The following is a 27,884-nucleotide window of genomic DNA, read 5'->3' on the forward strand; positions in this document are numbered from 1 at the left end:
GGCCAGTGGAGGGGGGGGGGCTTGAGTTCTCCTTAAAGGATACAAAAAGCACACCAAGCAATCAATAGCCTTAAATATAAGGCAACAAAAAAAACACCAAATAAGTGTCCTATAGAAATGCAAATTTTGTGATGGCTATATTAACTTATCTATTGACGGGACCTGTCAACTCAAGAAATTATTTCAAATTGTTTTCTATCATGTTCACAGTCACAGTAAGCTTGCAGGCACCATTTTGCCGTTAAGACAAGTTTTGTATCTCCCCAAAATCCTGTGTATGAGCCACAACGGGGGACCTAATTCCTATACCTGTGCACCAGCTAGACAATTATAGACCAGAAAAGTGCAGTGACATCTAGAATTTGACAGCTGACTGACAGCTCAGATTTTTAAATACATTTATAACAGGTATAGTTATTATAATAAATGAAAAGAATTGAGTTCCATGTTTAATTTTCAAATGACTTTTATTACACAGCTTATTGTGTGTGGGCGACAGGTCCCCTTTATCTATCTCAGGGTGTGTGTTAAAGTATTTGCAGTCAATTTTCAATGCTTTAACCTTCATCCAATTTAATTACAACATTTGCACTATTCAACATCAAATTGCTTTCAGGGAAAAATATAGACACCTGTGATAATACAATCCCACTTTACAGTAACTGCAGTATTTGCATGCCCTATAAAGCAAAACTAATCATTACTGCAATTACATGTTTAATAGATGAATATGTATGATACGTTAAATATTGTTCGGGTCAGTCCAAGTGTAATAATTCCTATGGAAACATAACAGGATATTTTTTTTAACTTTAAATGTTTAATATGGTCCAAAATCTATCCACACTACCCATAAAAATCTGCATTAGTCTCTAAAAAAATCCATGCAGAGTGTTCGAGGCTGAACAAAACAGAGAAGAACAGTGGCTTGCACACACAGCAATTATATTTTTTCAGTTTCATATTTTCCAAAACTATATCCATCCCAAGAGATAATGCATTTCATGCTGCAAGTAAAAGCAGAAATGGGTTCGCAGGGTCCAAAAACCTATTCCTAACTCTTCTCTTGTCGATTGCGGTTCAGTACAGCTTTTGGTGTGAATTCCAGCTTCTCCTTTAGACTTATAACCTGTGTAACATCCTTTCCCATAGTCTCTTGCAGAGTCCTCTCCTCTCTTTTTTCTTGAATACTCTGTTCTTCCACCGGATGCTCTGGGGTCCCACGAATGAACCATTCTAGTTGGTAACCAACTGCTCCAACTACAAATGCCACAGGAAAAGTAATGTAAGGAGCATAGGTCCTCGCTGCTGCCCACAGGACAGGCCACATGGCAAACAGTTTATTGGAGGGTTACCTCCAAAATAATTTGCTACTTGAAGTTTGCTCCCAGCACTATGCCAGCTCTATACAATGACCCTGCATACAATTAAAAATGGAGACTGTAATTAAAAGCAAGGAACAGGCTACATAACTGCACAGGAAAAAGTAGATGAATAGTTCTAATGAAAGATCTCGTTATTAATTCAAATTGCAAAAAAAAAAATATATATATATATATATATATATATATATATATATAGAGAAATACTTGCCGTCACTGCACTCACCACTCATTTGCGTCAAGGCTGGGTGCTAACCAAAAAGTTATAAAGTCCAGTAGATGAAAGCACTCACAGCTCCATTGTAAAGTTAAAGTTTAAAAGGTTTCTTTATTGAACCCACATCAGATCACGATCTGATGTGGGTTCAATAAAGAAACCTTTTAAACTTTAACTTTACAATGGAGCTGTGAGTGCTTTCATCTACTGGACTATATATATATATATATATATATATATATATATATATATATATTATAGTACAAACACCTGCACTCTGTCCACTTTTTTCTCCAGGCCGGGTGCTCGGTCAAAGTCTTTATATATGCATAGAATGGACCAGCACACCGTTTTCTTCAATCAAACGTGTTTATTCAATACACACTGTGCATCCATTCTATGTATATGTATATATATATATATATATATATATATATATATATATATATATATATATATATATATATATATATATATATATATATATATATATATATATATATATATATATATAGTCAAATACAAGAGTCCTCTGCACTCAACCCATTATCAATATATTTAAGACAGCGATATATATTGCAATATATGGACAAACAATCCCTGTTTTGTTTAAAGGGTAAGGCATTTTTTAGTAGCAGTATGCACAAAATGTCGCTGTCTTAAATATATTGATAATGGGTTGAGTGCAGAGGACTCTTGTATTTGACTATATGTATTTTGTGGTCACACCCTCATTGCACCCCCGCCTAATGGTTTTAAAAAATAGTGGTGAGCACAACTTTCCCTTGTTTGTTATAGTTATACAGGAGCAGTGACCAGCTCCATGTTGTAGCTCCCACCCCTCCCAGCTATAGTCAGGTGATCCCACTGGTGTCTAATAAAAGGGCAGCCAAGTATGGGGGTTTACTTTGAAAGCAGCAAGTAAGTTGCAGGTAAAACCTAGTCCCTTTGTAAAATGTATAATGAAGCAATAGAATTCTTAATGAATCAGATAAAATTGAGCATAGGACTGGCCAGATATGGTATGACTTTGACGTAGTTGGCCAGCTTAAATATATTGCAATATATGGACAAACAATCCCTGTTTTGTTTAAAGGGTAAGGCATTTTTTAGTAGCAGTATGCACAAAATGTCGCTGTCTTAAATATATTGATAATGGGTTGAGTGCAGAGGACTCTTGTATTTGACTATATGTATTTTGTGGTCACAGCCTCATTGCACCCCCGCCTAATGGTTTTAAAAAATAGTGGTGAGCACAACTTTTATATATATATATATAATAAGTTTTATCTTGACAAATCCCAGTGTGCTTCAGCTTTCTACATGGATATACAGGTATATATATATATATATATATATATATATATATATATATATATATATATATATATATATATATATATATATATATATATATATACCTGTATATCCATGTAGAAAGCTGAAGCACACTGGGATTTGTCAAGATAAAACTTATTTTATATATATATATATATATATATATATATATATATATATATATATAAATAAAAGTTCAACTTTATATATGTTTTTTTGAACTTGCACACAGGCACAAATGCATTTCACTATCAGTAACTAGTTTTCTTAAAAATATACAAGCAGCACATTTAGATAAGGAAGACCCTCATTTGTACACTACAAACAGTAGATATCCTAAAAAGGAAACTTGGGATAACTTTTCAGTTACATTAATTTGTTTACCAAGAAATAAGGATGGCTAGCACTTCTGTTTAAAAGCACACAGATACCTTCAGATTTGCAAACTTATTTTCAGTCAAAATTACTGTGGAAAAATTAATGTCAAAACAATGGCTTTTAAAAGGTGAAGTGTGAAATCAAAGAGGGTTATATTTCAGTATTACAGAGCATTTGATAAAGAAATGCAGTGATAAACATGGCTATTGATAAAAAGATACTTTTGGAACTGTCAGAAATGTTTATGACAGTCAGGTCTCACTCCTAAAATATCTATTTTTATGAAATACCTTATCAGGTGAGGCTCATCCATTAGATCTGTACAGCAGGTATACTGGCTGTACTTTAAAGGCCAGTGAAACTTGTTTAAATCACTCAGATCTCTGTGTTTGCATACAGTACTGTACATACAGGATAATGTACCAATTGTGTTAATTTAGAAAGATATTAAAAGTTACCAGGGAGTTCAATCTCACCTCATGAATGAATGAGCCCTTCACACTGAGAAATGGCTGGATAGATGATCTATCCTTGTTGTGTGCAACCATTAGGTGAGCTTTATCTTCTAATTAGTCTAATTATATTATATTATTATATATGTCATAGGAAAAACCTAGTAGGCCATCAGTTACTGTATTCCCTATTCAGTGTGCTGCTGGTATTATTTGGATATTGATGTGACCCGGGGACAGAGTGGGTTTCACAGTACAGCACCTGACAAAATAAAAGTGAAGTTTGGGGAGGTGAGCGCTCCGCAGAAGTGATCTTAGAAAAAAACTAGTGGGCCACCAGTTACAGTTACACCAACCAATTAAAACAAGAGGTCTGTGGGGCTTTGGTGTGTTTGTCACATACTAAATCACATGATACGTCACTTCTATTCTGCTTCAGCACTGTGGTTCCTGATGCCAAGAATAAATATATTGAGTAACAGAGTCCCTAAAAGCTTTATGGAATATAAGCCAAAACTGCTAGTTTCACAGTCATGGCCTGGTGTTCTCATTGGGTAAATGTTACTCTATACGCAAGACAACTGGTACTCTGTCCTAAAGCAGTAAAATAAACTACTACTTTATGCCACCGATGCAGCGTTTGTTTTTTTTTTGTAACCAGCCTGTTCATCTTTGTATATGACATCATTTTAATATCATTTGGAAAATGTTGGCATTCCCTAATGATGTAACAGGAAGTAATGTCACTGCAGGAGGCTCATTGTCAGAAATGATGTAATTGTGCATACACACAATGTTCGGAAGTCACTAAATGCTCAAGCTCATCTAACGTCACTGAATGATTAATGTACATTACATTCAACGAAGAATCTGGAAAACCCCAGGAGAATTACCGGTATGTATATGTATGGGGATGGGAAACTGGTAGAAGGAGGTCCAAAAACTGGGTAACTGCCTGGTGACCCATCTTGCAAGCTCCCACAGCAGCACTTAGGCATAAAAACTGACAAAAAGAATCAAATTTATTAGGGCCTTTTGCTGCCCTTGAAATTATTGAGTGAAGTATAAATTGAGTTGAAGTATAAATGAAGTTACCTGCTCCTTATTGGAGATATGGACCTTACCAGGATTAACGTTAAACATTGCATAACTTGAACAAGAGGAAGGTAAAGGCAACCACTACACATGTATACATACATACATACATACATACATACATACATACATACAATTGATATCACACGCAATACATTGCTTTTTAGACCCCCCTCTCCCTCCAATTCATGACAATTCCCTGGCCCATACCATATAGTCCTTCAGCTGAAGCTCAGCTGTTATTCTGCTATGAGGCCACTTTGTAACTAGACGTATCTGCTTCATACACATACACAACTTGGTGTACCCCAGAACGTACACTCACCTACAGCAATGTCATTGGATCCACACACGCTTTGTACGCATGCGATTCCTCCGCCTCCTTTTACACTTTTACTTCCTGTTCCCGAGGGGGCTGAACTAAGATGACGAAACAATGAGCCCGCGTCTCCTGATTGGCCACATAGCTACCTATCACGTCAGTCAGTTCTCCTACTGTTCTCATAAAGATGTTGCTGAAATATGTATGAATCTTGAACCTTATTGTATGTTAATGATTCGGATCGTCCGCGCAGCGAAGCGGAAATCCCACGCGCAATCATTCCTAACATGCGAACTCCTAATACACATTTACTGATACAGTTTCAGCAAGAGATGCGTCTTAAATAAAAGGTCCTTAGGGGGCGCACAAAGAGCGCTGTAAAGCTTCGGCAGCCTTCTTATTTTGTGCGGGTTAGTAATATGTCCCATCTTTATAGAAGACTGCGTAATTCATGACACAGGGGAACCCGACGATTAGTCATTTTATTGTTGAATGGCTATGGGAGGCCATGAAAATAAAAGCGACTTTGTCCAATCCTCGTTAGTATAGTGGTAAGTATCCCCGCCTGTCACGCGGGAGACCGGGGTTCGATTCCCCGACGGGGAGGACTTTATTTTTTTTTTCCCCCCCCCCAATCGCTTACTGTTATTGTTAGTGCTGGAATTGAGGATGCACAGGGATGACATTCTTTCACTTCTTTATTACTGTAACATAGCATCCCATTTTATTGTAGTACTGGAGCTTTCATTTGCTCTGATAAAATTGCAAAAACCAGAAAGTGGTGTCAGTTGAGGTTTATCAAAGTAGGGACAGAGCCAGATTAAATGTAAATAGAGGCCCTAGGCAAGGTAATCTTTAGGGCTCTTACAGACGAGCGTTTGAAGCTGCGCTCCCCTGCGTTCCGTTTTTATGCGTTCAGCCGCAGGGGAGCGCAGGAGTAGACGCATTCAGTTTTTTTCAATGGGGCTGTACTCACACAGGCGCATGTAGGTGCCGAACACAGGTTGAGACGCAACATGCTGCATTTTTCTAAACTGAATGCGTCTACTCCTGCGCTCCCCTGCGGCTGAACACATAGAAACGGAACGCAGGGGAGCGCAGCTTCAAACGCTCGTCTGTAAGAGCCCTAACCCCCTTCTACTGGGCACTACAGAAATGGCCATGAGAGTTCCATTAACTTCAGACTTGCCAGAGTGATCACTGCTGCAATGGGCACGAGAACTACTTTAACCCCAGACCTGCCAGTAAGACCACTGCAGAAATGGTCAATTAGCATTCCATGAACCCCAAACTTACCAGTAAGATTGCTGCAGAAACTGACAATGAGAACTCCATTAGCCCCCAGACTTGCATGTAAGATCACTGCAGAATTGGCCATCAGAACCCCATTAACCCCAGACCTTCCAGTAAGATCACTGCAGAAATGAACGAGAACTCCATTAACATCAGACCTGCCAGTAACAGCACTGCATAAATTGACATGAGAACATTATTAACCCCAGAAATGCCAGTAGATCACTGCAGACGTTGCCTTGAGAACTCCATTAACCCTAGACCTGCCAGTAAGATCACTGCAGAAGCTGGCCATGAGAACTCAATTAACTTCAGGCATGCCAGTATGATCACTACAGAAATGGCAATGAGAACTTCATTAACCCCAGGCCTGCCATCCTACTGGGGAGCTACAGCAGTGTTGGCTCACAGTCCCTTCAGACCTCAGAAGCCCTTCAGGACGTGGGGTTTTCCCAACCATTTCAGTGGCCTACTTTGTGCCACTGGGACCCATGCCTATGAAGCCTAGTGGGTAATCCAGCTCAGAGTGTGTATAAAGCGTCTTATAAGTGTGGGAGGGGCTGATTTTAGCACACTGCACATGTGGCCGCATAGCATCCCTTCACTTTTTTTACTCCAATTCAACATTTGGTTGTAATTACATAGTTTAAACTTCTTTACGAAATATTTAAATTTATGTAACACACTTTAAACCATCATCTTTCTATATACAGACCCCCTTTTCCTCTGTGCCTCACTCACTGCAGTCAATGGATCTGTTCCCCTCGGGGCAGCCAGAGGGACTATAAAATTACATAGCCAGTCACTATTTAGTGGGCTGTGGGGGGCTGTTTGGGCCGCTTTGTACTTGCTATGCCAGGGCCTATTTCATGCTTGAGAAAGGGGCGTGTCCCCGAAACGTTGCACTTCCGCACTTTTAAATTAAAGCAAGGGTTTCCCTGCAAGCAAGCCTTGTGTGCCGTTCTTGACTCAATTTGGAGGTTGCCGTACCCTCTATTACTGAGCACCAGGCGTTATCTTCAGGAGGTTGCCGTGCCTGTGCGCCTGCTCTATCTTGTTCCAGTACTATTTCAGTGGAGTAACTCGATGTTACTAACCAACATATCCAGAGATCCTGATCTATGTTGAAATCGCTCATTATTTAGGCCTCGTGGTGCTCCCTCTGGTCCGGACTGGAATTCACAATAGGCCCTGGCATTCCAAGTACACAGAGGCCCAAGCAGCCCCCGACAAGCGCAATAAATAGTGACTGTCTATGGCAACTTACTGCAGCCCCTCTGGCATTTGCCAGAACCCACAGATTGCAAGTCCAGGCCTGGGCCCCCTTGCAGCCGCAGGGTCTACTTCCACTGTATATGGCACTTGCCTTTTCCATAGCTTAGTCCAGGCCTGGCTCCCCCTATAATTACACCATTGAGTTATGCATCTGCCTGTTTCTAATAACGTTGCATAATATTTATTAAACATTATTTAGGAAATTATGTATCTTAAACTCAGTGGCATAACTTTAACCAATGGGCTCCCCAGCAAAAATAATGTTTTGGGGCTGGTTGTTCTCCTTTGAGTTAACTTTCAGTTTGATGTAGAGAGTGATATTCTGAGACAATTTGCAATTGGTTCTCATTTTTTTATTTGTAGTTTTTGAGCTATTTCTTTTTTATTAGGCAGTTCTCCAGTTTGCAATTTCAGTAATCTGGTTGCTAGGGTCAAAATTACCCTGGCAACCATGCATTGATTTAAATAAGAGACTGGAATATAAATAGGAGAGAGCCTGAATAGAAAGTTGAGTGATAAAACATAGCACCTAAGCTCTTTGTCCTATGATTCTGTATATATTTATTATGTGATTTGTCTCCCCCATGTATACTTATATAAATATATATATACATATATATATTGTACAGCGCTGCGGCTCCTTAACAGCGCTTTACAAATAAAGTTATACATACATAAAAAGCAGCAATAACAATAAATATGTAGCTTTATAGAGTATTTGTTTTTAGATGGGGTCAGTGAGCTCCATTTGAACCACCCCTTAAAGATATTTTTGCTTGCTTACTTGTAATGCAGTGCACTTGTTAGGGACACTAAAATACAGCAGGCCTGCATTCCAAGCCCCCACAGCTAGCAGAACTGCTCTGTTGAAGTTATGCCACTGTTTACACTCTGAATTACCCAGAGGGATTACTTTGAACTTGGCTGAACAAGTACAACTCCCTGCAAATACCAGTAGAGCACAGATTACATGCAACTCTTTCATTTCAGGTAGGCCCTTGCTGTACAGTTGGAGAAAGAGTTAACCACACTGTTTTACATATAGAAAACGTGATCTTTCAAATAACAGGCACCAGTGTTTTTTAAAACGAAATAACTCTTTATTGACCGAATGGTTCTCAATCTCTTTGTGGGTGCTGATTACATCAATTATTTCACAAAGGTTCAGACACTAACATGCTTCTGATAGCATTCTTGCTGTTTCAAGAGTGTTTACAGATCAGTGAAAGGAGTCCTATGACAGTCATGTTATTTAAACATTACCTTCTTAGGTATATGTGGAGGACAAGACTTTTTTTTCTGTCTTTTCTACCTCTTGCTGGGGAGCATCAACAAAAAAATCTCCTTCCAGTGCTTTTCATCTGTCCAACACAATTGTCAAAAATGTTTGCTTGATTTTTCCATACAAATTGTTCAGTTTGGTAAAACACAAAGGTGTGTCCTAATGATTGGCAGCTGTGCACTGGTATTAGCATAGCTGGTAAACTTTCTTTAAATTAGTGTTTTGGGGTTTTTTAATTTAGTTTTTGGGTTTAAATGTAGTTTTTGTATAATTTGCACAAACTCATAAGTTATTATGAACAGCTATCTGTAAAAATGTATAATTATTGTGAAAAGTAATATTTGCTTCATTTTAAAATGTGTGATGCCACTTGAATGCAAAGCATGCTGGGAGCTTTAAGTATAAGGGCAGGACTACACGGGCGATTCCGCCGCAATGCGCAAATTCGCAGGCGTCACGTCGGATGGGACGGAAATAAGGTAAGTAATTCAATTGTCGGATTGTGTTGCAGCGCTGATGGGACGCGACTGTCGGATGCAGACGCTGCATCAACAATGCGACACGATCCGACACTGGCATTACTTACCTTATTTCTGTCGCATCCGACGTGACGCCTGCAATTTTGTGCAGCGTGGCGGATCGAGGCGGAATCGACCATGTAGTCCTGCCCTAAAGGCCTCTCCCAGTCAGCAAGAGGCAGTCTAGTTATGGTTCTCTATAAAGACAGACTGTTGTTTGTAATGACATGCTTTATTGAGCTGTTACCCTTTTCAGTCATATTTTTCTTTGACTAGCAATCTTCAGGAAACCCTTTAAGTTAAAAAATTACAATTGGTGGTCAGGAGCCCTCCATAAAAGATAGACAAAAACTGCCTGCTGGCTAGGGTTGCCCCCTACATGTTAAAGATCTCATTGGTGGCTAGGGTCCACCCTACAAGTAAAAAAATGGTGGTCAGGGGCTCCTCATAAAAGCTAAAACAACTTCATTGGTGGCTAGAGCCCCCCATAAAAGTTAAAAAAAATTGGTGTTCAGGGGCCCCCATAAAAGTTAAAAAAAAACCTCTTGGTGTCCAGGGTCCCCCTACAAGGTAAAAAAAAAATTTGGTGGTCAGGGGTGCCCCATAAAAGTTTTTAAAAAACTTCATTGGTGGCCAGGGTCTCCCCTAATAAGTGTAAAATACCATTGGTGGTCAGGGACCCCAGGAAAATTAAAAAAAATATTGGTGGACAGGGGCCCATAAAGGATTAAAATAAAACATTGGTGGGCAGGGATTTAATTTAAAAAAAAAAACAAACTGCTGTTCAGTAGAATTTACCTTAGGTTCTTTTTCCTTGTCCTCAGCAATGGCAGCTTCTTTGTTTGTCTTCGACAAATATGGTTCATTTTGTGGCTTTTGGTCTTTTCACTGCTTCAGCTCCGTTCTTCTGCAATGTCCTGTACGCTCTTAAGGGGGGGGCTAATCCGGAAAGTGCAGCAAGCCAGGCCCATATTAAACTGCTGGGCCCCGGAACTGTCCCCCCTGATAGTGGCTCTGCCCAGCACTAGTCACAGTGGTCTTTTCTTCTGTTCCTAAACTAACCACTTGTGTCCCTATACTTGCCCTTCCTGGTCTACTCATTAAAGCCTCTGGCTGCTCTATGAACTACCCTGATCCGGTCTCTCACTCCTAGAGTTAGCGGTTACAAAACTTTCTAGCACTCACTGCTAGGAGACCTACCTCCTCATCAGGCTCATCAATACAGCACCACCTCTAGCAAGTGGGGACCAAAGAAGGCAGTACATGGGCTTCCTCTTTTAAAGACTAGGGAATACCCCTGGCCAGTTACCAAACTACTAGGTAAAGTTGTTGTACCATGTTAGCCAGTCAAAATGTTACAGGGCAACCCTTTTGAAATGAAAAATAAAGTGGTATAAAGGTGATACCTTTGAGCTGAATGTTGTATATATACCAGAGAACACTACAGCTTCATTGTTATCAGCTTGAAAAAGGAACTAAAATGTTCTGAAAGCTTGCTATGCCACCACTTTCTTCCTTCTTCATGCCCTGTGAGTGCATTCTAGTAGGGTGCATGTGCAATACAGAAATCCCAAAATATGTTCTGTACTGTAAATGTACTCCGCCTGGAAGCCCAAGAAAGATTGTGGTACCTACTAACCAGTACCCTGGGCCAGTGCATTATTTGAATAAGTGGAGAGCAAATCCTAAGCAGATGACTGAATAGAAAAATAGGGGGAAGCCTAATAACTTGCCTCCCTCAGTTATTTAGCTTTCCTTCTCCTTCAATCACCCACTCTTTTGAAGATCTTCATTGCTAATAGTTTCTATTGACCAAGAAAAACATTCTTGGTAGATTTACACTGCAACATTGTTTCTAAGGTTCAAAAATACACTGCTATTATATTATTTTTAAGGAGTCCCGGGTCTCTAGAACACATTCATCTCATGGAAAATTTTAATATTACATGGCTTATATTTTATGAATTTTAAAGAATGTAATAACTGAAAAGCAGCATATTTTGTTAAATTTCTTAATACTTGCAAATTATTTTATTCCTTTTGTCATAAAATACTTCAGCTTTGCCAATTTACTATCTTTGAACCCATAATTATTTCAAATCATTATATTACATATTTTTACAAAAGCAAAACATGTTTTATTGACAGAGAGAGAGGCACAAAACAAAGATTTCTTTTAAGGTTCAACGCAAAATAACATCCTTATCTATTGACTTTTCCATTCATCTTTAGAGGACACTTCATCTAAAGATAACACGTAAGGCTTGCACACTGTTACACATAAAAGAGTTATCACACCAAATTAAGCACAATAAAATATGCCTGTTTACAGTCACAGGAAGAAACAATAAGGTGAACCTCATTCAATGGTTTACAAATCATACTTCTAGACACTGAAGATTTCAGTATGAAAAAAAGCAAAATATGGCTCCATGGTACAAAATCATTTTCCTTTAATTAAAACCCTCTGCTTTTTTGTTAAGGAAAAAAGTCATGTACAAGTTTACTTTCCTTCCTAGGTCTCTAAAAATGTTTCTCAAAGGCTGATAACAGCGTTTATTAAATGATTTTACTCCATGGAATGAAAAAAATATAAAATTAATCAGCAGTATTTTCTTCCAGATGAAAACATTGTAAACCTTCAGCAATACTATCAGTTTTGTTTGTCCACTTTTAAGGCTTGCAGTCTTTCAAGTAAAGGGGGGTGAGAATAATGCCACATTGAAAATAGCCAGTCTGATACAGGAAAGCCTAAATTATCCTTATTTAATTTAATAAGAGCAGAATACAAGTCTTTCGCTTTTCCAAGATTCCTGGCGAATGCATCAGCCTGGAATTCAAATCTTCGACTTAATACTGTTAGGCAGAAGGAAAGAACCTGCAAGAAAAAAAAAATCAACAATCTGAAATGCAAAATCAAGATTTCTTTCTTTAAATTAGTCAATCTTTGCTGATGAATCATGTGAGGTTTGTCAATAATGCATCTTCTAACTGATTTAGGGTTTTAAGTGGTTTATACCTAGTGAAGTACCGGTCATCCCAAAACCCTCAAGTCCCAGGTTGGGTGGATTCAGGCAGACATTTGCACCGGATTTATGGGCTGCAGGTTAGGGTCAGGTCAACTCTTAGTTACCTGCACATCACTAGTTATAGCATTTATTCTGAGGCCACTTTTATATACTGTTTTTTAACTTTAAAATGGGTAGCAATAGTTATATGTGTTGGTAAGAAGAAAACTATGTAGAGCAACAGGGTGTGTCGAGGTTGTGTCAGGGGTAGGGTTGCCATCTTTTCAAAAAATTTTTACCGGCCAGCGATGGGGGAGGGAAATAAAGGGGCGGGCCATGATGCAAAAGGGGTGGAGCCATGGGGACATGCCACAAAAGGGGACAGGGACATGTCGCATGATGGCCAGATGATGAAGAAAAGGTAAGTTTCCACTGGAGGGCCAAGGGCTTTTGTTAAGGGTATTACAAATTACCGGCAACTACATTGCCGGTAAATTTGTAATACCAGCCCCGGCCTTGGCAGGTGTTTTACCAGCTAGGCCGGTAAAATACCGGCCGGATGGCAACCCTAGTCACGGGGGTTTAGAATAACTGCAATTGGTCAACCTGACAGAATAATAATATCAAGAATAATTTATAATATAACATGCAGTTTAATTTTACCCTTAAATTGGACTAAATTAGGTATAATCTGAAAAACAGGGTCTATGACTACTTAAAGCTTAGCTGAAGCACACAAAGCCAGTCTGCAGCAGCTAGAAAGCCAGCTAGATTATTTATCATACATGGTAATGCTCATGGGAGCATAGCATAAGCCTGACAAGAAGCCATCCATATTATAGGACTAGCAACTGAGGAAACCTAAGGTTACTGCCAGCTGAAGAAATATAAGGTCACTGGCAGCTGATAAATGCAATTCAGTGTTCACCCAGAGCTTCAGCAGACTGGCATATAGGAAATAATTTCCCCTTTTATGCACCATCATAGAGGAATAGGTGATCTAGAAGGTATGTATGAATTACAGGAGCAAAAGGTTGAACATGGTGGAAGTATGTATTTATTCAACCTCAACTACATTCTGATTTTTTTTTTCTAGCTCTAATCACACGCGGTTCGTTTTCCGAAGTCGCCCGAACATGCGCGTGTGATTAGTGCCGGTGTTTTTTCATTTTAGCCGGCGCAGACGCAGGGAAGGCGTTTGGGGAGATTGGTCGCCGCAAAAACGAGGCGATTAGTCGCCAGGCGACCAAATCTCCCCAAAACGCCCAGTGTGGCCTGACCCTAAAAAGGGTTATTTAGCAAAATCTGAAAAAAGTTCTATTTTCTGAAAACTACTACGACCGAATCCGCACAGACCTTCCCCCCCCTGTTGCTGAAAACTTAGACTTTTTTGGATTTGATGCTTGAAATCTGCAACTTTTTCAGATCTGACGAAATCTTCGGATTATTGAACAAAACCCAGAGCAGATCAGGATATCAATGGCAAATCTGCTATTGACTTCTACATGAACTCGGCAGGTCTGAGTTGGAGTACTTTTTTATTCGGAATTTTAACACCATCGTGGTTTAATATTTCAGGAAAAATTTTAGGGGGGGTTTTTTCTACAATAAAATTTTGTTTTTCCCCATTAAATGTATAACAAGAAAAATTGACTTTAATGACTATCTCCCTAACTGTTGTTAAGTACAGCTAATCTACATTAACAATACACTAAAAGTTGTTTTCTAAGAACTTTAATTGCCCTTCAATTAAAACACTAATCGTTTGTTTTATGCATAATATTGGAGTAAAGGCATAGAATAAATATATTTATGACTTCTCTGTATATTACATGTTATTACATTAAATATTACATTATTTTATGGGCAATTGTAGTCCAGAAATAAGTCTAGTTCATAAGTCATTGCAATAGGAAAATTGATCAAGCTGTAACCACAATTGACATATGGTCACTAGCAAATAAGGTAAACAATGTCACTGATTTGGCAAAAACCAATCTAGGTATTCCTTATTCTGTTTAGACAGCTGGTAAAACAACTTCCTTGCTTTGCTTCAAACAATAGCAATATATGGCAACAAAAATAATCCATTTTGAACGGAGCACAGAAAACAGCAGGGTTTACTCTGCTAAAGTTATAACTTTGTTCTTGTGTTGCGACTTGTTTAAGACATGTCTACCCTTTATCAAGAATCCAAGACACTGTCAATCCCCTATTGCCAAAATAAGTATCTTACCTCATTGTAAGGAGAGAAGATAAACTGAAAAATTATCATTAGGCCTATAAGAGTTGGTTGAGTGTTGTGAAATCCAAATGCTTCAAACAGTTCCTTACGACCGATGAGCACGGCAAAAAGGAAAAAACATAGAAAAGAGTTCACCTGTGGCAAAGAAAAATGCATTAATAAACTATTCACATAACAGCTGCATCTGAAGTGGTGGCTTGAAGTACTTAGTACAATATAATTACAAAACCCAGGGTCTTTCCCAATTACAGAGTTCCATTTATGGCCCCATTATGCTTGCCACCCCTCTTACTTTCAGGTCCTGCCTGCTTATTACTTCTTAAAAAGAGATTATAACACAATAAAATGACTATGGCAGATGACAAAACAAACAGTGGCCAGTTAACCTGAGAGACAATGGCATCTTATATGGCTACAGCAAGCTTAGCCAGTAACACCTTCATATAAACTAGGGCAACATAATTATAGATTCCAATATAAATATTTCCTAAAAAAAAATTCTAAATAAAAAGGTTTAGTAGTAGACTTTTTGCATTGTCTCTGTGCTAGCACAACTGAATCTCTGATTGGCTCGGTCACACTAAACTTGTAGTAGCTCCCTTACTAAGTTGGGGCAGGAAGCAAAGTGCTTGTTGGTTGTGTTTGGAGACAGCTCCTTGTACCTCTAAAAAGTAGGCGAGTCATGATTTGAACAGTTATTGGTTGAATAGTTGCTTAAAAGTTAGCATTTTCTGCCATATACTATAATAAAACACAACTTTTGTTCTGTTCACTCAATATACATACCTGGCTAATAACTATATTCTTGACCGTATGCCCCAGTTTCCAATGTCCCAGTTCATGGCCCAGCACAGCAAGAACCTCCTGATTGTTGCAGCCTTGCTTTTTGTTAAGATTCTGCTTGGGGTGGGGTAGAAATAATAGTCTTTGTTCATGAACATAAAGAATTTATATGTAGTTTTATAACAGGAGTGTCTGCTTTTAGTGATGTTGTACCATTATGATCTACATCCATAAAAACATTGCTAGCATTCTATTCCAAAGAAAATATGACAATAGTGATTTATGAAAAAATGTATATTGCTATATTTAACAAACAACTATTTCTTATGAAACCTTAACCTAATAAATATTTGAATAAAAAGCATGAAATTGGAGGGTGATTTACACAAACTGTTTGTTGACAGTGTATTGAGATCTAAAGGTCTAAAGGTCTACTGGTGGGCACCCCTATTTTAGAGAGTTTTAGGAGTGACCCAGTCCCTTCTTTTCATTAATAAATCATGATCATAAATTTGTGTTATAATTAAAAACAGTATTTCAGGTGGTTTCCGTCTGCCCCTTCTTGTGTATGACACTGAAAATTTTTTGGCAAGGAATGCATATTTCCAATGTGCACTGGCAGGCTGGCCACATACTATTAAGTGCATACACAAGACAGGAGCAGAACAGTCTTTTCTCTGTCTCGATTCTACACCAGTGAAGAAAATGATCCTTTTGACACTATCTTTACAGTATAACCCTATAAATACACACGTAGCATTCATCTCAGAACTAATGATGCCCCCTTACTTTGACTTTTGATTTTAGTTCGGTGCTCTCGTTTCCAGATGTGTCCTCTGTGCCTTCCTTGTTCAGTGGTGAGTAGTCCTCCAGAAGGGTATCAAATAAAACAATTCGTTTATTCTTGAAGAAACCATAGAAGTATGCATTGCTATGTGATGAACGCTTTGAACCTGCACAGCAACAAAAGGCAAGCACTATAAAAATAAAATTCTAATTTATCAAATATTTCTGTTTATTTAAAAAAAAAAATCATTTTAAATTGATGGATTTTTTTTCTTGTCCCAGAAAAACTTTGACATTTTCCTGTTATAATGGTTTAATGCTATTATTTCCTTCTCCTTTTATCTCCTTTGCATATTATATGACTCAAATAACACTGTTGTTTAAACTAAAAGCTACGGAGGGTCTATTTCACCATTTAAAGGAGAACTAAACCCCCCTCTACAGCTTAAACCTCCCATTCGCCTTCTCCACTAGCCCCCCTCCCAGCATAGTGTTCAACAAGAATATGTGCCCCATCCAGCAACACTGACCTAAATTTGAAGAGTAGCATAGCAGAGCTCAGGGGCACAATGTTCGGTCGCTTTGGCATCTTCCAGATCCTCTTCTTTCTTTTCTGCAATTTTCAAAACTTTCCGACTCCAACGAACGGCTGAAGTGTTGGCGCTCACTTCATGAAGATGCAGAAACGACCGAACATGGATCCCCTGTGTTCAGCTGCACTACTCTGGGGGCCAGTTGAGAAGGCAAATAGGGGTTTTAGCTGTAGGGGGTTATGTTCTCCTCAATGCCGCCTAGCTGATGCCAACACCCCCCGCTTAATTTTTAACCATCAGAGTGGGTTGGGGTGTGGAGGGCGGCTGTACTGCTAGTGCAGAGAGAAAAATCTCCAACAAAATCCTGTAGCTTCACTTTAAAGATTGTGGACACTCATTGACATGACTGTGGACGCGCAGTAACACAGTTGAGGTTCCAAGTGCTAAACCATATTCCGAAATCTAGGAGAAGCAGGGTTAGAATAAAGATTTTTTTTTTATAATGTTAAGTAAACTAGGCACACTGGTAAGAATCTGTATATTTTCATGTATTAAATGCAACCAGTAGATGGCAGTTGCATCCCCAGGAAGTAATATGCATACATTATCCGAAATGCTGTTGTGATGATGCCATAGTGAAAATAAATGCAGTTATATGCTGTAGCACTTTACTTTTGTGGATTGCTGAGTTTACTTTGTGTGCACAATTGTACTGCATGCACCTGTTAAAAAAAAAAGTGCTGGAGATCTGCTCCAGTGCATCTTTAGTTGCCATTTAAGAACACTGTACCACACTCTTTTCTTCCATTTCAAACATTCCAAATACTAAAGAAACAGAAAACAATACTGGATGTTTACCTTCAACAACATATACTTTGGTCAAGGGAAAGTCAATGCTTTTTGCCATGTTTTCGATTGCTTCTTTTAAATCTCCTTCTGGCAGTGGTGTAAATTTATCAAATAAAGGTGCAATATAATCTGCATATATTGTTACAAGGACCTGTAGGAAGAGAAATGTGATGAAACTGTGATAAAGAACTACATCAGTACTGTAAAGCATACTTGTGTGTGTGTGTGTGTATAGATATATATATATATATATATATATATTAACCAACTTTTTCTTACCAGAGAAACCACTAGGGTAAAGAGCCAAGCATAGATGAAGAAGTAATCACCACCCATTTTGATGATGTAAAGCAGAAGAGATGCAACTGGGAGGAGAATACATTGTGTAACCAAGAACTTCTTTACAGCATCTTTAAAGAAAAAGCCCAGCGTCTGTGCATAAAGAAAATATAAGTTATAATATCACAAACACTCAGAAGTACTTTATAGCAAACCTAATACCTGCATGCATGTGACTCTTTTACAGAAAGTGAATATTATTAAAAAAAAATAAAAGTGTCTGCATTCTTCTTTACAAAAAAGATTCACTGTATGAAATGAAAAATGTTTCAAGATTTTATTTCCTTTGAATCACTGAACTAATATTTAGTTGTATAAGCAGTGTTTCTGAGAACTGCTGCACATCTGTGTTACATGGAGTCCACCAACTTCTGGCACCTGTTACATGCCACAATTCTTCTGCATGTCTTTGTTTTGGCAAGAAATTTGGAAGCGGTGATGGCGGAGCTCTTCCTGGTAGAGCGTCTCGTGGCTGGTCGCAGCTATAGCGAGAGAATCCGGTACTTCACCCGAACATATCAATGTAAGCAAAAATCAGTAATCACGGTCAGCGCTGACCAGTCCACACAGGAGACGTATTTAATAGCAAAATTCGGCTTTATTCATTCGCACAGTGTGGCAACAAAGTTACAGTGGGTGTGCAAGCTCCACACCCACTGTAACTTTATTGCCACAACTGTGTGGACTGGTCAGCTCTGACAGTGAGTATTGATTTTTGCTTACATTTCTTTGTTTTGCCCCAGAAACAGCATTTTTGATGTCACCCCACCAGCTAGTGCCACCATGTTTCACTGTCTTCACAGTGTACTGTGGCTTTAATTCAGTGTTTGACGGTCCTGTGACAAACTGTCTGTGGCCCTTAGTCCCAAACGAACAATCTTGCTTTCATCAATCCACAAAATGTTGCACTATTTCACTTTAGGCCAATCAATGTGATCTTTTGCAAATTATAAACTCTTCAGCAAGTGTTTTTCAACAATGAGACTTTGCGGGGGGCTTCTTGCCAATAGCTTGGCTTCACATAGGCGTCTTCTAATTTTTACTCACAGGTAACTTTAGACCTTCTTTGATCTTCCTGAAGCTGATCATTGGCGGAGTCTTTGGCTTTTTGGTTATTCTTCAATCCACTCGAATGGTAGTTTTCTTCCATGTCTTTTGGGTTTTGGTTGCCATTTTAAAGCATTTCAGATTATTTTAGCTGAGCAGCCTAACATTTTCTCGTAAGGCAACTTCGGGCGACTTCGGAAAACGAATCGCTGCGTGTTCTTTAGCGCAGCGATTTTTTCATTTTAGCCAGTGCAAGAGAGAGGGAAGGCATTCGGGGAGTTTGGTCGCCGCAAAGACGAGGCGATTAGCCACTATGCGACTAAATTTCCCCGAATCGCCCAGTGTGCCCCTAACCCTTCTATTTTTTCCCCTCTCAAATCAACTTTTTAATCTAAGTGCGCTGTTCTGAACAATGTCTGTAATGACCCATTTTACTCAGAGTTTCAGACAGAGAAATACACTACAGCCAGTATGCACAACATTTGCTGCCTTCCTTCCTTAAATAAAGCTGTAATTGACACCTGTTTTTTCATAGAATGAATGGCCTCATTAATTGAACTCCACACTACTATTATTTGGAACAAGCTATTATTATTTTGAACACTGCTATTATCTCGAACAAGCCTCAATTAATGATTAAATTACACAGAATCAGTAGCATGCATGTCATGACTGTTGGTTTTCTATTACTCTACTACACCTACTAGTAAATGATTTTCCATGTAGAAATATAATTTTTACCAAAACAGTGATTGATCAGGTTAGTGATGTCAGACTGCTATTATTCTGAACACAACTGTAAATAGCTCCTTACAGAGAGCTGCCCTTGTAGCTCAAACAAGTGTAGAGGCTTATCTCAGGGATGAAGTCCACTTAGAACATATTGGTGGGTAAACAAATCTTTTAATCATGTTGATGTGCTCAAAGACTGGGGGTAGAGTCAACACACATTATGTTGTGGCACAGCTTTAGTAACTCAATTTTATAACTATAATGTCTTCTGAAGATCACATTTCATTTATAAAGAAATATCATTTTAAAATTACCCATCACCTCAACCCCTCCAGAAAACAAACTTTTGATTGCTGAATTTCTTACAAGCTGCCATCTTCAATGAGAACACAAATAGCTATTATCCAAAGAGTGCCTCTGCAGTTAGGGGAGTATACAGCACACTTGAATGAATGAAATGATTGGGGTTATACATCAATATAAAACTATTACCTGTAGAGTGTTAACATTTTGACATGCTCTAGATGCAATAAATGTGTATTTTGATTGGTTGTCTCTTAGGATATGTATTCTTTATGGGTACGGATGTGTTATACTACTGTGTCACATATCTACAGATATAGCTCTACCATGATCTAACACTGACAAAATGAGGGCCTGCTCTGGTCAAGAGTACATTAGGATAAATATCAGTAAACATTACAAAGTATACAAGGCATAAATGCATACAATGTATAGCATTTTCCAATGGATTTAGTAAAAACATGTTAACATAAAATATTAAAAAAACAATACCTGTTGGTTGAACCCATGACGGTCTTCTATGACAAAAGTATTGTAGAGACTCCATGGAAGTCCAGTAAATGCACTAAACAATGTAGCAAGCAGCAAAAACACCAAGGAATGAATGATCTAAAAGATGTAAGTGGGAAAAAAGCTTTCAAATATATGCATTTCCACAGTAATCAGTAATTCCCGTAAACTAAACTATCCCTACAATACAGATTATTATTATTATTATAAATAATATACCTACCTCATATTCTGCACTAAAGCCAGCACGATACAACAGTTGCTCAGCAATGTTCCACAGGAATGGTATTCCTCCTAGGAGAAGGATAAGCTGAAGATAAATAAGAAAACGGTTACATTCAAGCTTATCATTTTGAACCTGTTATATATACTGCATTTCAATAAATTAAAATCTGACAAGTATTTCTTTAGTGGAGGTCAACCAGGAAATCTGATGAGATAAATTCCACATCATAAATGACTACAAAGAGAAAATAAAGGCACACAACACAAAGTTTATCACATTGTTATATTTGGTGGAGAGAATCTCTGCAAATATATTTCCTATTTTAGTAGTCAAGAATAGAGAGTGAGTTTTTGACTATTATTAGCATTTGGGACTTTTTAAAGACAATAACAGCAAAATTAAAATTCAGCATCTTAATTGTGCTTCTGTTGCAACCACAAGTTTACTTTATCAGTTAGGGCTAAACTATATGGGAGATCTGATCATTTTTTGAAGGGCAGATTTTATCTGATCTTGCCACGTAAAACCACAGCACGAGATTTTTTGGATCCTATGAAATCTGATCCCCGTATAGTTAGAATGTAAAATTGGAAAAGATAAAGTAGGATGGTGTTGTCGAAAGATTTGGCCGAATACTGAACCGAATCAGAATCCTATTTTGCATATGCAAATTAGGGATGGGAAGGGGAAAAAGTTTACTTCCTTGTTTTGTGACAAAGTCACGCAATTTCCCTCCCCGCTCCTAATTTGCATATGCAAATGTGCATATGCAAATTAGGATTTGGTTTGGGCAGGCAGAAGGATTCGGCCGAATTCTACTGAAAAAGGCCGAATCCCAAACCGAATCCTGGATTCTGTGCATCCCTAATAATATGAACAGTTACAGAAACACATCCATTGTTCATTTTACCCTCTAAGGTCAAGACTATCTGATTTATCTTAAGTAGACATTGATCCTTCCTCTGAATTTTAATGATGGGGTGGATTTCTTAACAAAATAGAAAAACACCCTAGCAAGCACCTTGTTCCTACACTAGGAGGGAGCTCCTGGTATGGCCATATTGGGGCACAGTCCAAGTTCCAAAACCCACCAGCACACCCTGGCCTCTCAAGTACAAGCTGGCCTGGTGCACAGTTGAAAGGGATCGGCAACCCTTAATGGAGTAAGTTTAGCAAGAAGAAAACCGGCACTCAGAGCTCAATGCATGCGGGCAAAGCCCTGCGTGTTTATACGTAATTACGTTGTAATAAACACGCAGGGCTTTGCCCGCATGCATTGAGCATATTGGGGCACACACATGAGAATCATGAGCAAGTGCCCGAGCTGCTCATAAAGCATGTGTGTTATGTGGGTCTTTTCTTTTAAGATTGCATTTATTATATGAAGTAAAGAACAAGCTTGGGGGATCTGTGCTGCATTTTCTGCTTATTGAATGGTATATTCTATTTCTTATTGTTATATCAAAGCAATTATTTCATTGTATATAATAAAAAAAGTGAAACTAATACTATGAGTAAAGTAAATATTTTACTGAGTAGCATTTAGCTAATTCATAACGTGTTCTACCAGGTATTAACTAAGCAGCATTAAAACAATGGAAAATGAAAAAGTAAACAAAAATTTGCACTTATTGTGCTTTTGCGTAATTTATCCCTTCCTTATCCTTCTCATTGCCAGGAAGAAACCTGTGGCAATTAAAATTATGAAGACTAAAAAACATCAGGTGTAAAGCCATCTTCTAAACTGAACTCTAGGTGATAAAGCTGGCTAGGAAATGCCCTTTCCTGTGTCACACCCATGTTGCATTTCAAACACAGGTACACAAGGGTCATATTGCCGTAAGGTAAGTTAAGGGACATTTAGGATAAATGAAAAACTCCAAATTTTGTAGGCAATTATGAGTAATATATGGTGTTGCTTTTACATGGTGCTAAAAATGAATATCTTTAAAAATAGCCCCTTTATTGGAGCTCCCTATAGATGTTGACTGGTCCCTGTTTCAAATGAGGGGTGCGCGTGTCCTAACGGTCCCTGCCAGAAGCAGGGGGGCAGCCAATCACAGCCCTGCAGTCACACAAGCACAGGCAGGCTTCAGTTCCCTATCAGGTCCTGCTAGCTGCTGATGGGTTTATTAGGGATTATTAGGATTTTTGCAGAAATATTCAATAAATCAGCCTGAAACACTACTTTTTCAAAGCAGACCTGTCACCCAGACACAAAAAGCTGTATAATAAAAGTCCTTTTCAAATTGAACATGAAACCCACATTATTTTTTTCATTAAAACATTCATACCAGCTGTCAATCATATATCACATGCCCCTCCTCTATGCCTAGGCATAGAGGCGGGGTTGGCAATTACTTTCACTTTCCATTCAGCACTTCCTAGATGTCACTGCTCTCCACATTCCCCCTTCTTTCTTACCACCTAATTTTGTAGCCAGTGCATGGGGATGTGGATTAGGTCCTCCACTCTGGCGCATGAATACAATTTTGGAATAATGCAAAGTTTTCCTTAATAAGTGTTTACAAAATGGCTGCTGCCTGTTTGCTGTGATTATGAATGACAAGTCTCAAAGAAACAAGATTAACATAACTTAAATAGTGTAAGTGAACTTTATTTTGCTTGGCTAACATTATAATATAGGATTTGGAATTATTTCTTAGGGTCCCCTTTAAGCACAATTCTTCTATATCTAAATGAATATAATGCACTGGTACGTTCTTATTTTTTTACACAAAATGTCTCCTATAATATAGTGCCTTTTTCCCTACAGAGGGAAGTAGGTATTTCTATGCACGTTTTCTATGTTTTTTAATTCATGCAATGATTTTCACTTGTGGAAATTATCCAGTTTATGGAATTCTCCTGTGCAAAATGGCCACTGGAATATCACTTTTACTAAGGCCATGAAGCACAAGAATCTTTTCATTTATTCTCAAATACCAGCAGCGATATGTAGAAACACTCAAAACTACAAGATCTTCTGGAAAAGTTAGGCACTGGTGCATATGATTAGGACATATCTGGCTCCGCTACAATGTATTCATTTACGTGTGCCACAAAAGTTGTAGAAAATGCAACTGGGATGCCTATGAGACTCCACTGACTGAGTGAAACGAGGACACAGTCCTAAAAACCCTTTCCAGCTACAACCTGTAAATATATGACTGCAGTAGATACTGGGAAACCATTGATTTCAAGTGTACCTAACAGTTCAGCACACTAGATATCCAAGACTTTCCCAGAGCTGTTTCTGTCTTGATGTGCCTATACAACATGAATTGAGAAGAAATTATTATTTTTTTACACATTCACTAAGTCCACTGCTCTGTCTATCAACAACATTACAAACCGAGGCACCAGCAAGAGCCAATTGGCTCTTTGATCTTCATCTTTTGCTCTACTGTTAGTAAATCAAATGCTTCATGGGTAATTTAGCCTTTTTCATATGTATGATAAAGACTGCAGCTATAGGGGGCCTATATATTAAGGCAAATAAAATGCATTATAAAGACAACACATATCAATACATAATGCCACCTAGAATGTATATTTAAGTTGCATGTTAATTTTGCATGAAAAGATAGTGGCTAATTCAATAATGTTGTGTAAAAAAACAGTGTACTCCAGAATTTTCATTCTGCCAGATGAGTTAGTTCTGTTGTGGTGTTATATAATGGCATAAACTAGAGAGTTTGGAAATGGAAGTTCTTTCTGCTTTTCTGAGCACAGCTGCACCCTCACCGCGCCTCTTCAAATTTCCCATCCAATCCGAAATATTAGAAACATTGTGCCGATTCACCCCCCTCCTTCAGAAGACACCCTTTCTTTCTGCTGATTGGATCATTTGTCAGTCACTTGCGTTCTATCTGCCTTATTCAGTCCCAGTGCAACAAAAAAAGGCAAAAGGAGGCTGAATAGAGTCGGATGAATGTTTATTACTGAATATTGTTTATTACATACCGTTCCTTCTGCCTCAGAATATAATCCTGACCAAAAGCTGAAGGTGCTTTTATCCAGCTGATACAAACGAGACTTTTCAAATGTCTCTGCATCCATAATGTTTCCAAGTTCAGCCGGTACATGTGTTGTGGTACGATAAATCTTCCTCTGAAAAAAAAATATATATTATCTTCAGCTACCCATTTTAGAGATGAAGGCTTTTGCATTTATCCTAACATATTAAGTAAATACACACAAGGCATTTATTACATTTACAGGATAAAATTAAATCAGTCCAAAATGAAAAATAGGAATGGCATTGCCAGCTTTTGGAGCATTTTATATTATGAATTCCATATGACAGACTGCAAAATATTAAAATCAGCGCTCTCCACATTTATGTGCATAGTGGACAAAATATAAGTGGTATGAATTATGTTGCACTACACTGCCATTCAAAGAAATCTAGGGTGCCCATGAGAAAAGGGGCACATAAAAATTCACTGGAGGGCCACATTACTTTTTTTGTAAGTTTTAGATCAACAGACATTTACTTTTTAATGTTACTCGTACATTAAATTCAAAATTGTGAATTTTGTGGTCACAGCCTCATTGCACCCGCACTTAATGTTTTAATAATTAGTGGTGAGCTCAACTTTCCCTTGTTTGTTATAATTTATACAGGAGCAGTGACCAGCTCCATGTTGTAGCTCCCACCCTTTCCAGCTATAATCAGGTGATCCCACTGGTGTCTAATAAAAGGGCAGCCACGTTTGGGAGTTTTACTTTGAAAGCAGCAAGTAAGTTGTGGGTAAAAATTAGTCACTTTGTAAAATGTATAATGAAGTAATAGAATTCTTAATGAATCAGATGAAAATTGAGCATATGACTGGCCAGATATGGAATGACTTTGACGTAGTTGGCCAGCTTAAATATATTGCAATATTTGGACAAACAATCCCTGTTTTGTTTCTCCAATGTATATGTCTCCTGTAGAGCACCTAGTACATGTAATCATATACAGCACATTGGATGAAGCACATGAATAGTTATCCCAAATGGTGAAGACTTTTTGAGAATGTGGTATTACAACTTGACCTTTACACAGGATGTATTTGCACGTTTCAGGTTTTTTGCTGGTGCTCTACAAGCTTGCAATGCTAGTTTTATTGCTTGCTAGTTTTATTGCTAGCCAATATAGGTATTTATTCTACAATACTTTTGTATTTGTTTGTTTTTTTTATTCATCTTAAATCAGCTGCTGCTGACATAGCTAAATTGGTTTGCAGAATAGATTCTCAAACCTACTTTTAGGCTTTACTAGCGCAGCATGTAAGTGGATAACTAAACAGCAACAGAGGTGAGTCTGTTAGACATACATTGGTTTATTTGATTTATATGTGCTTCTGTGTGGACATAAAGCAAAGAGGGCTGAAAAAGTGAAAATTAAAAAATCAGGATTTTGATCAATATAAAGGAAAGTGTTGGCCTATGAGTTTAGATGTGCGGAGGGGCACATTTCACAGATGGAAAACATGACGAAGACATAGCAGGGTTATAGCGTGTGTGTTCATTTTTTTAATACCTCAGATGATATGCGACATATTAATTTATATTGTTAATTAATATTGTTAATTAATTGTTAATTTTTCTTCTGACTCTTTCCAGCTTTCAAATGGGGGTCACCGACCCCATCTAAAAACAAATGCTTATAAGGCTATAAAATGTATGGTTTTTGCTACTTTTTATTACTCAGCTTTCTATTCAGGCCCTCTCCTATTCATATTCCAGTCTCTTATTTAAATCAATGCATGGTTGCTAGGATAAGTTGAACCCTAGTAACCCGATTGCTGAAACTGCAAACTGGAGAGCTGCTGAATGAAAAGCTAAACAATTCAAAAACCACAAATAATAAAATGTGAAAACCAATTGAAAATGGTCCCAGAATATCACTCTCTACATCATACTAAATGTTAATTCAAAGGTGAACAAACCCCTTTATCAGGCTGGCAGAATAAGAAAAAGATCCTTGGGTGGCTGTTTATCAGAGGTACAGATTCCAGCCAATCAGAAGGCAGGCTTTCAGTCCACAACACTGCCCTTGGTAAATCTATGTCATAATATGGCATCTACTCTCAGTGATACAATTGTCATCCCATCAAGACCTGGTACCACTACTACAGCACTGCCGTATGTCACACTGCCCTGACCATCACCCTCTCCCATTATGTGAGGCCTCTTTTAGTGACGATTCTACTTCGCCCAACCAACCCAGTTACTCACCTGCCTACTAGCAAGGTAGGCCTCCCATGTGTATACGATCCATGAAAACAATAGCACCGAGTAGAAAATCTGACTTTCTACGGACATCTCGGCCAGCATTTGTATCATGATGGCAGCAGGAAAATGACCAAGCACCGGCTTGACACAGAGACACCGAAAGCTTACCGCTCATAGGACAGCGACAAGTCCCGCCTGTGAAGGCCATGTTGATTGGCTAAAGCACGCGTCTGTCCTATTAATTGGCCAGTACTTCGGACCGCCTCCCTTTAGCGGAGTCTCTTTGAGCAGGATCGTAAGAAAGGGGCGGGTTGTTCAGTGAGCGAGTCTGTGGCTGGTGATTGGCTGGTTAGCTGCATTGGTCGTAATGACAATTATATTTACTGCAGAAAGCTCTTGGAATTGCTAAGGATTTGCCAGAATTTTACACCCGAGGCCGCATATGTTAGTGCTCTTGCGTCGCAGTATAAAGGGTGCATCAGCCATGTTTTTGGCAGAATAAGAATAATGGCGAGGATCCATGAAATATCCAGCTGAAAACGAACTGGCCATGTTACATGTATATTTTATGGGTGTCTAGTAACAGTAAAATAAGAAAAGCACAGCAAGTAGGTCATTTGTATCTTTAGTCTTAAAGGAGACATTTTGTGTAAAAAGATAAGATTGTACCAGTGGATTATACTCAATTGTGATTTAAAAAGTAGTGTTTCAAGCTGATTTATTGAATATTTCTGCAAATACTCTAT

At 38.4% G+C, this 27,884-nt stretch overlaps 2 protein-coding genes and 1 non-coding gene across 6 annotated transcripts; 1 reads left to right on the forward strand and 2 right to left on the reverse strand.

Moving 5' to 3' along the window:
* Positions 1–448: 448 nt before the first annotated feature.
* Positions 449–5,214, reverse strand: smim12.S (small integral membrane protein 12 S homeolog). Of its 3 annotated transcripts, none has more exon segments than NM_001097684.1 (2): positions 449–1,417; positions 5,188–5,207. In NM_001097684.1, a coding segment is annotated over 1 exon segment (276 nt). In that variant the 5' UTR covers positions 1,331–1,417; positions 5,188–5,207; the 3' UTR covers positions 449–1,054.
* A 504-nt stretch (positions 5,215–5,718) lies between these two features.
* On the forward strand, positions 5,719–5,790 carry trnad-guc. The gene has a single exon. It is a non-coding gene; the product is annotated as a tRNA-Asp (tRNA).
* A 5,877-nt stretch (positions 5,791–11,667) lies between these two features.
* On the reverse strand, positions 11,668–27,317 carry zmpste24.S (zinc metallopeptidase STE24 S homeolog). Of its 2 annotated transcripts, none has more exons than XM_041584030.1 (10): positions 27,142–27,317; positions 24,880–25,026; positions 20,911–20,997; positions 20,670–20,786; positions 18,036–18,188; positions 17,766–17,907; positions 16,378–16,541; positions 15,592–15,705; positions 14,797–14,940; positions 11,668–12,430 (listed from the first exon to the last, which is right to left on the reverse strand). In XM_041584030.1, the coding sequence occupies exons 1-10, from the start codon at positions 27,247–27,249 to the stop codon at positions 12,206–12,208; spliced, it is 1,401 nt and encodes a 466-aa protein (XP_041439964.1). In that variant the 5' UTR covers positions 27,250–27,317; the 3' UTR covers positions 11,668–12,205. The 2 variants fall into 2 exon arrangements, with proteins under 2 accessions (XP_041439964.1, XP_041439965.1); XM_041584031.1 differs by having other exon boundaries at positions 15,592–15,702; positions 27,142–27,316.
* Between the last annotated feature and the right edge of the window lie 567 nt (positions 27,318–27,884).

This window comes from Xenopus laevis, chromosome 2S (genome assembly GCF_017654675.1).
Source record: "Xenopus laevis strain J_2021 chromosome 2S, Xenopus_laevis_v10.1, whole genome shotgun sequence".
Classification (NCBI taxonomy): Eukaryota; Metazoa; Chordata; class Amphibia; order Anura; family Pipidae; genus Xenopus; species Xenopus laevis.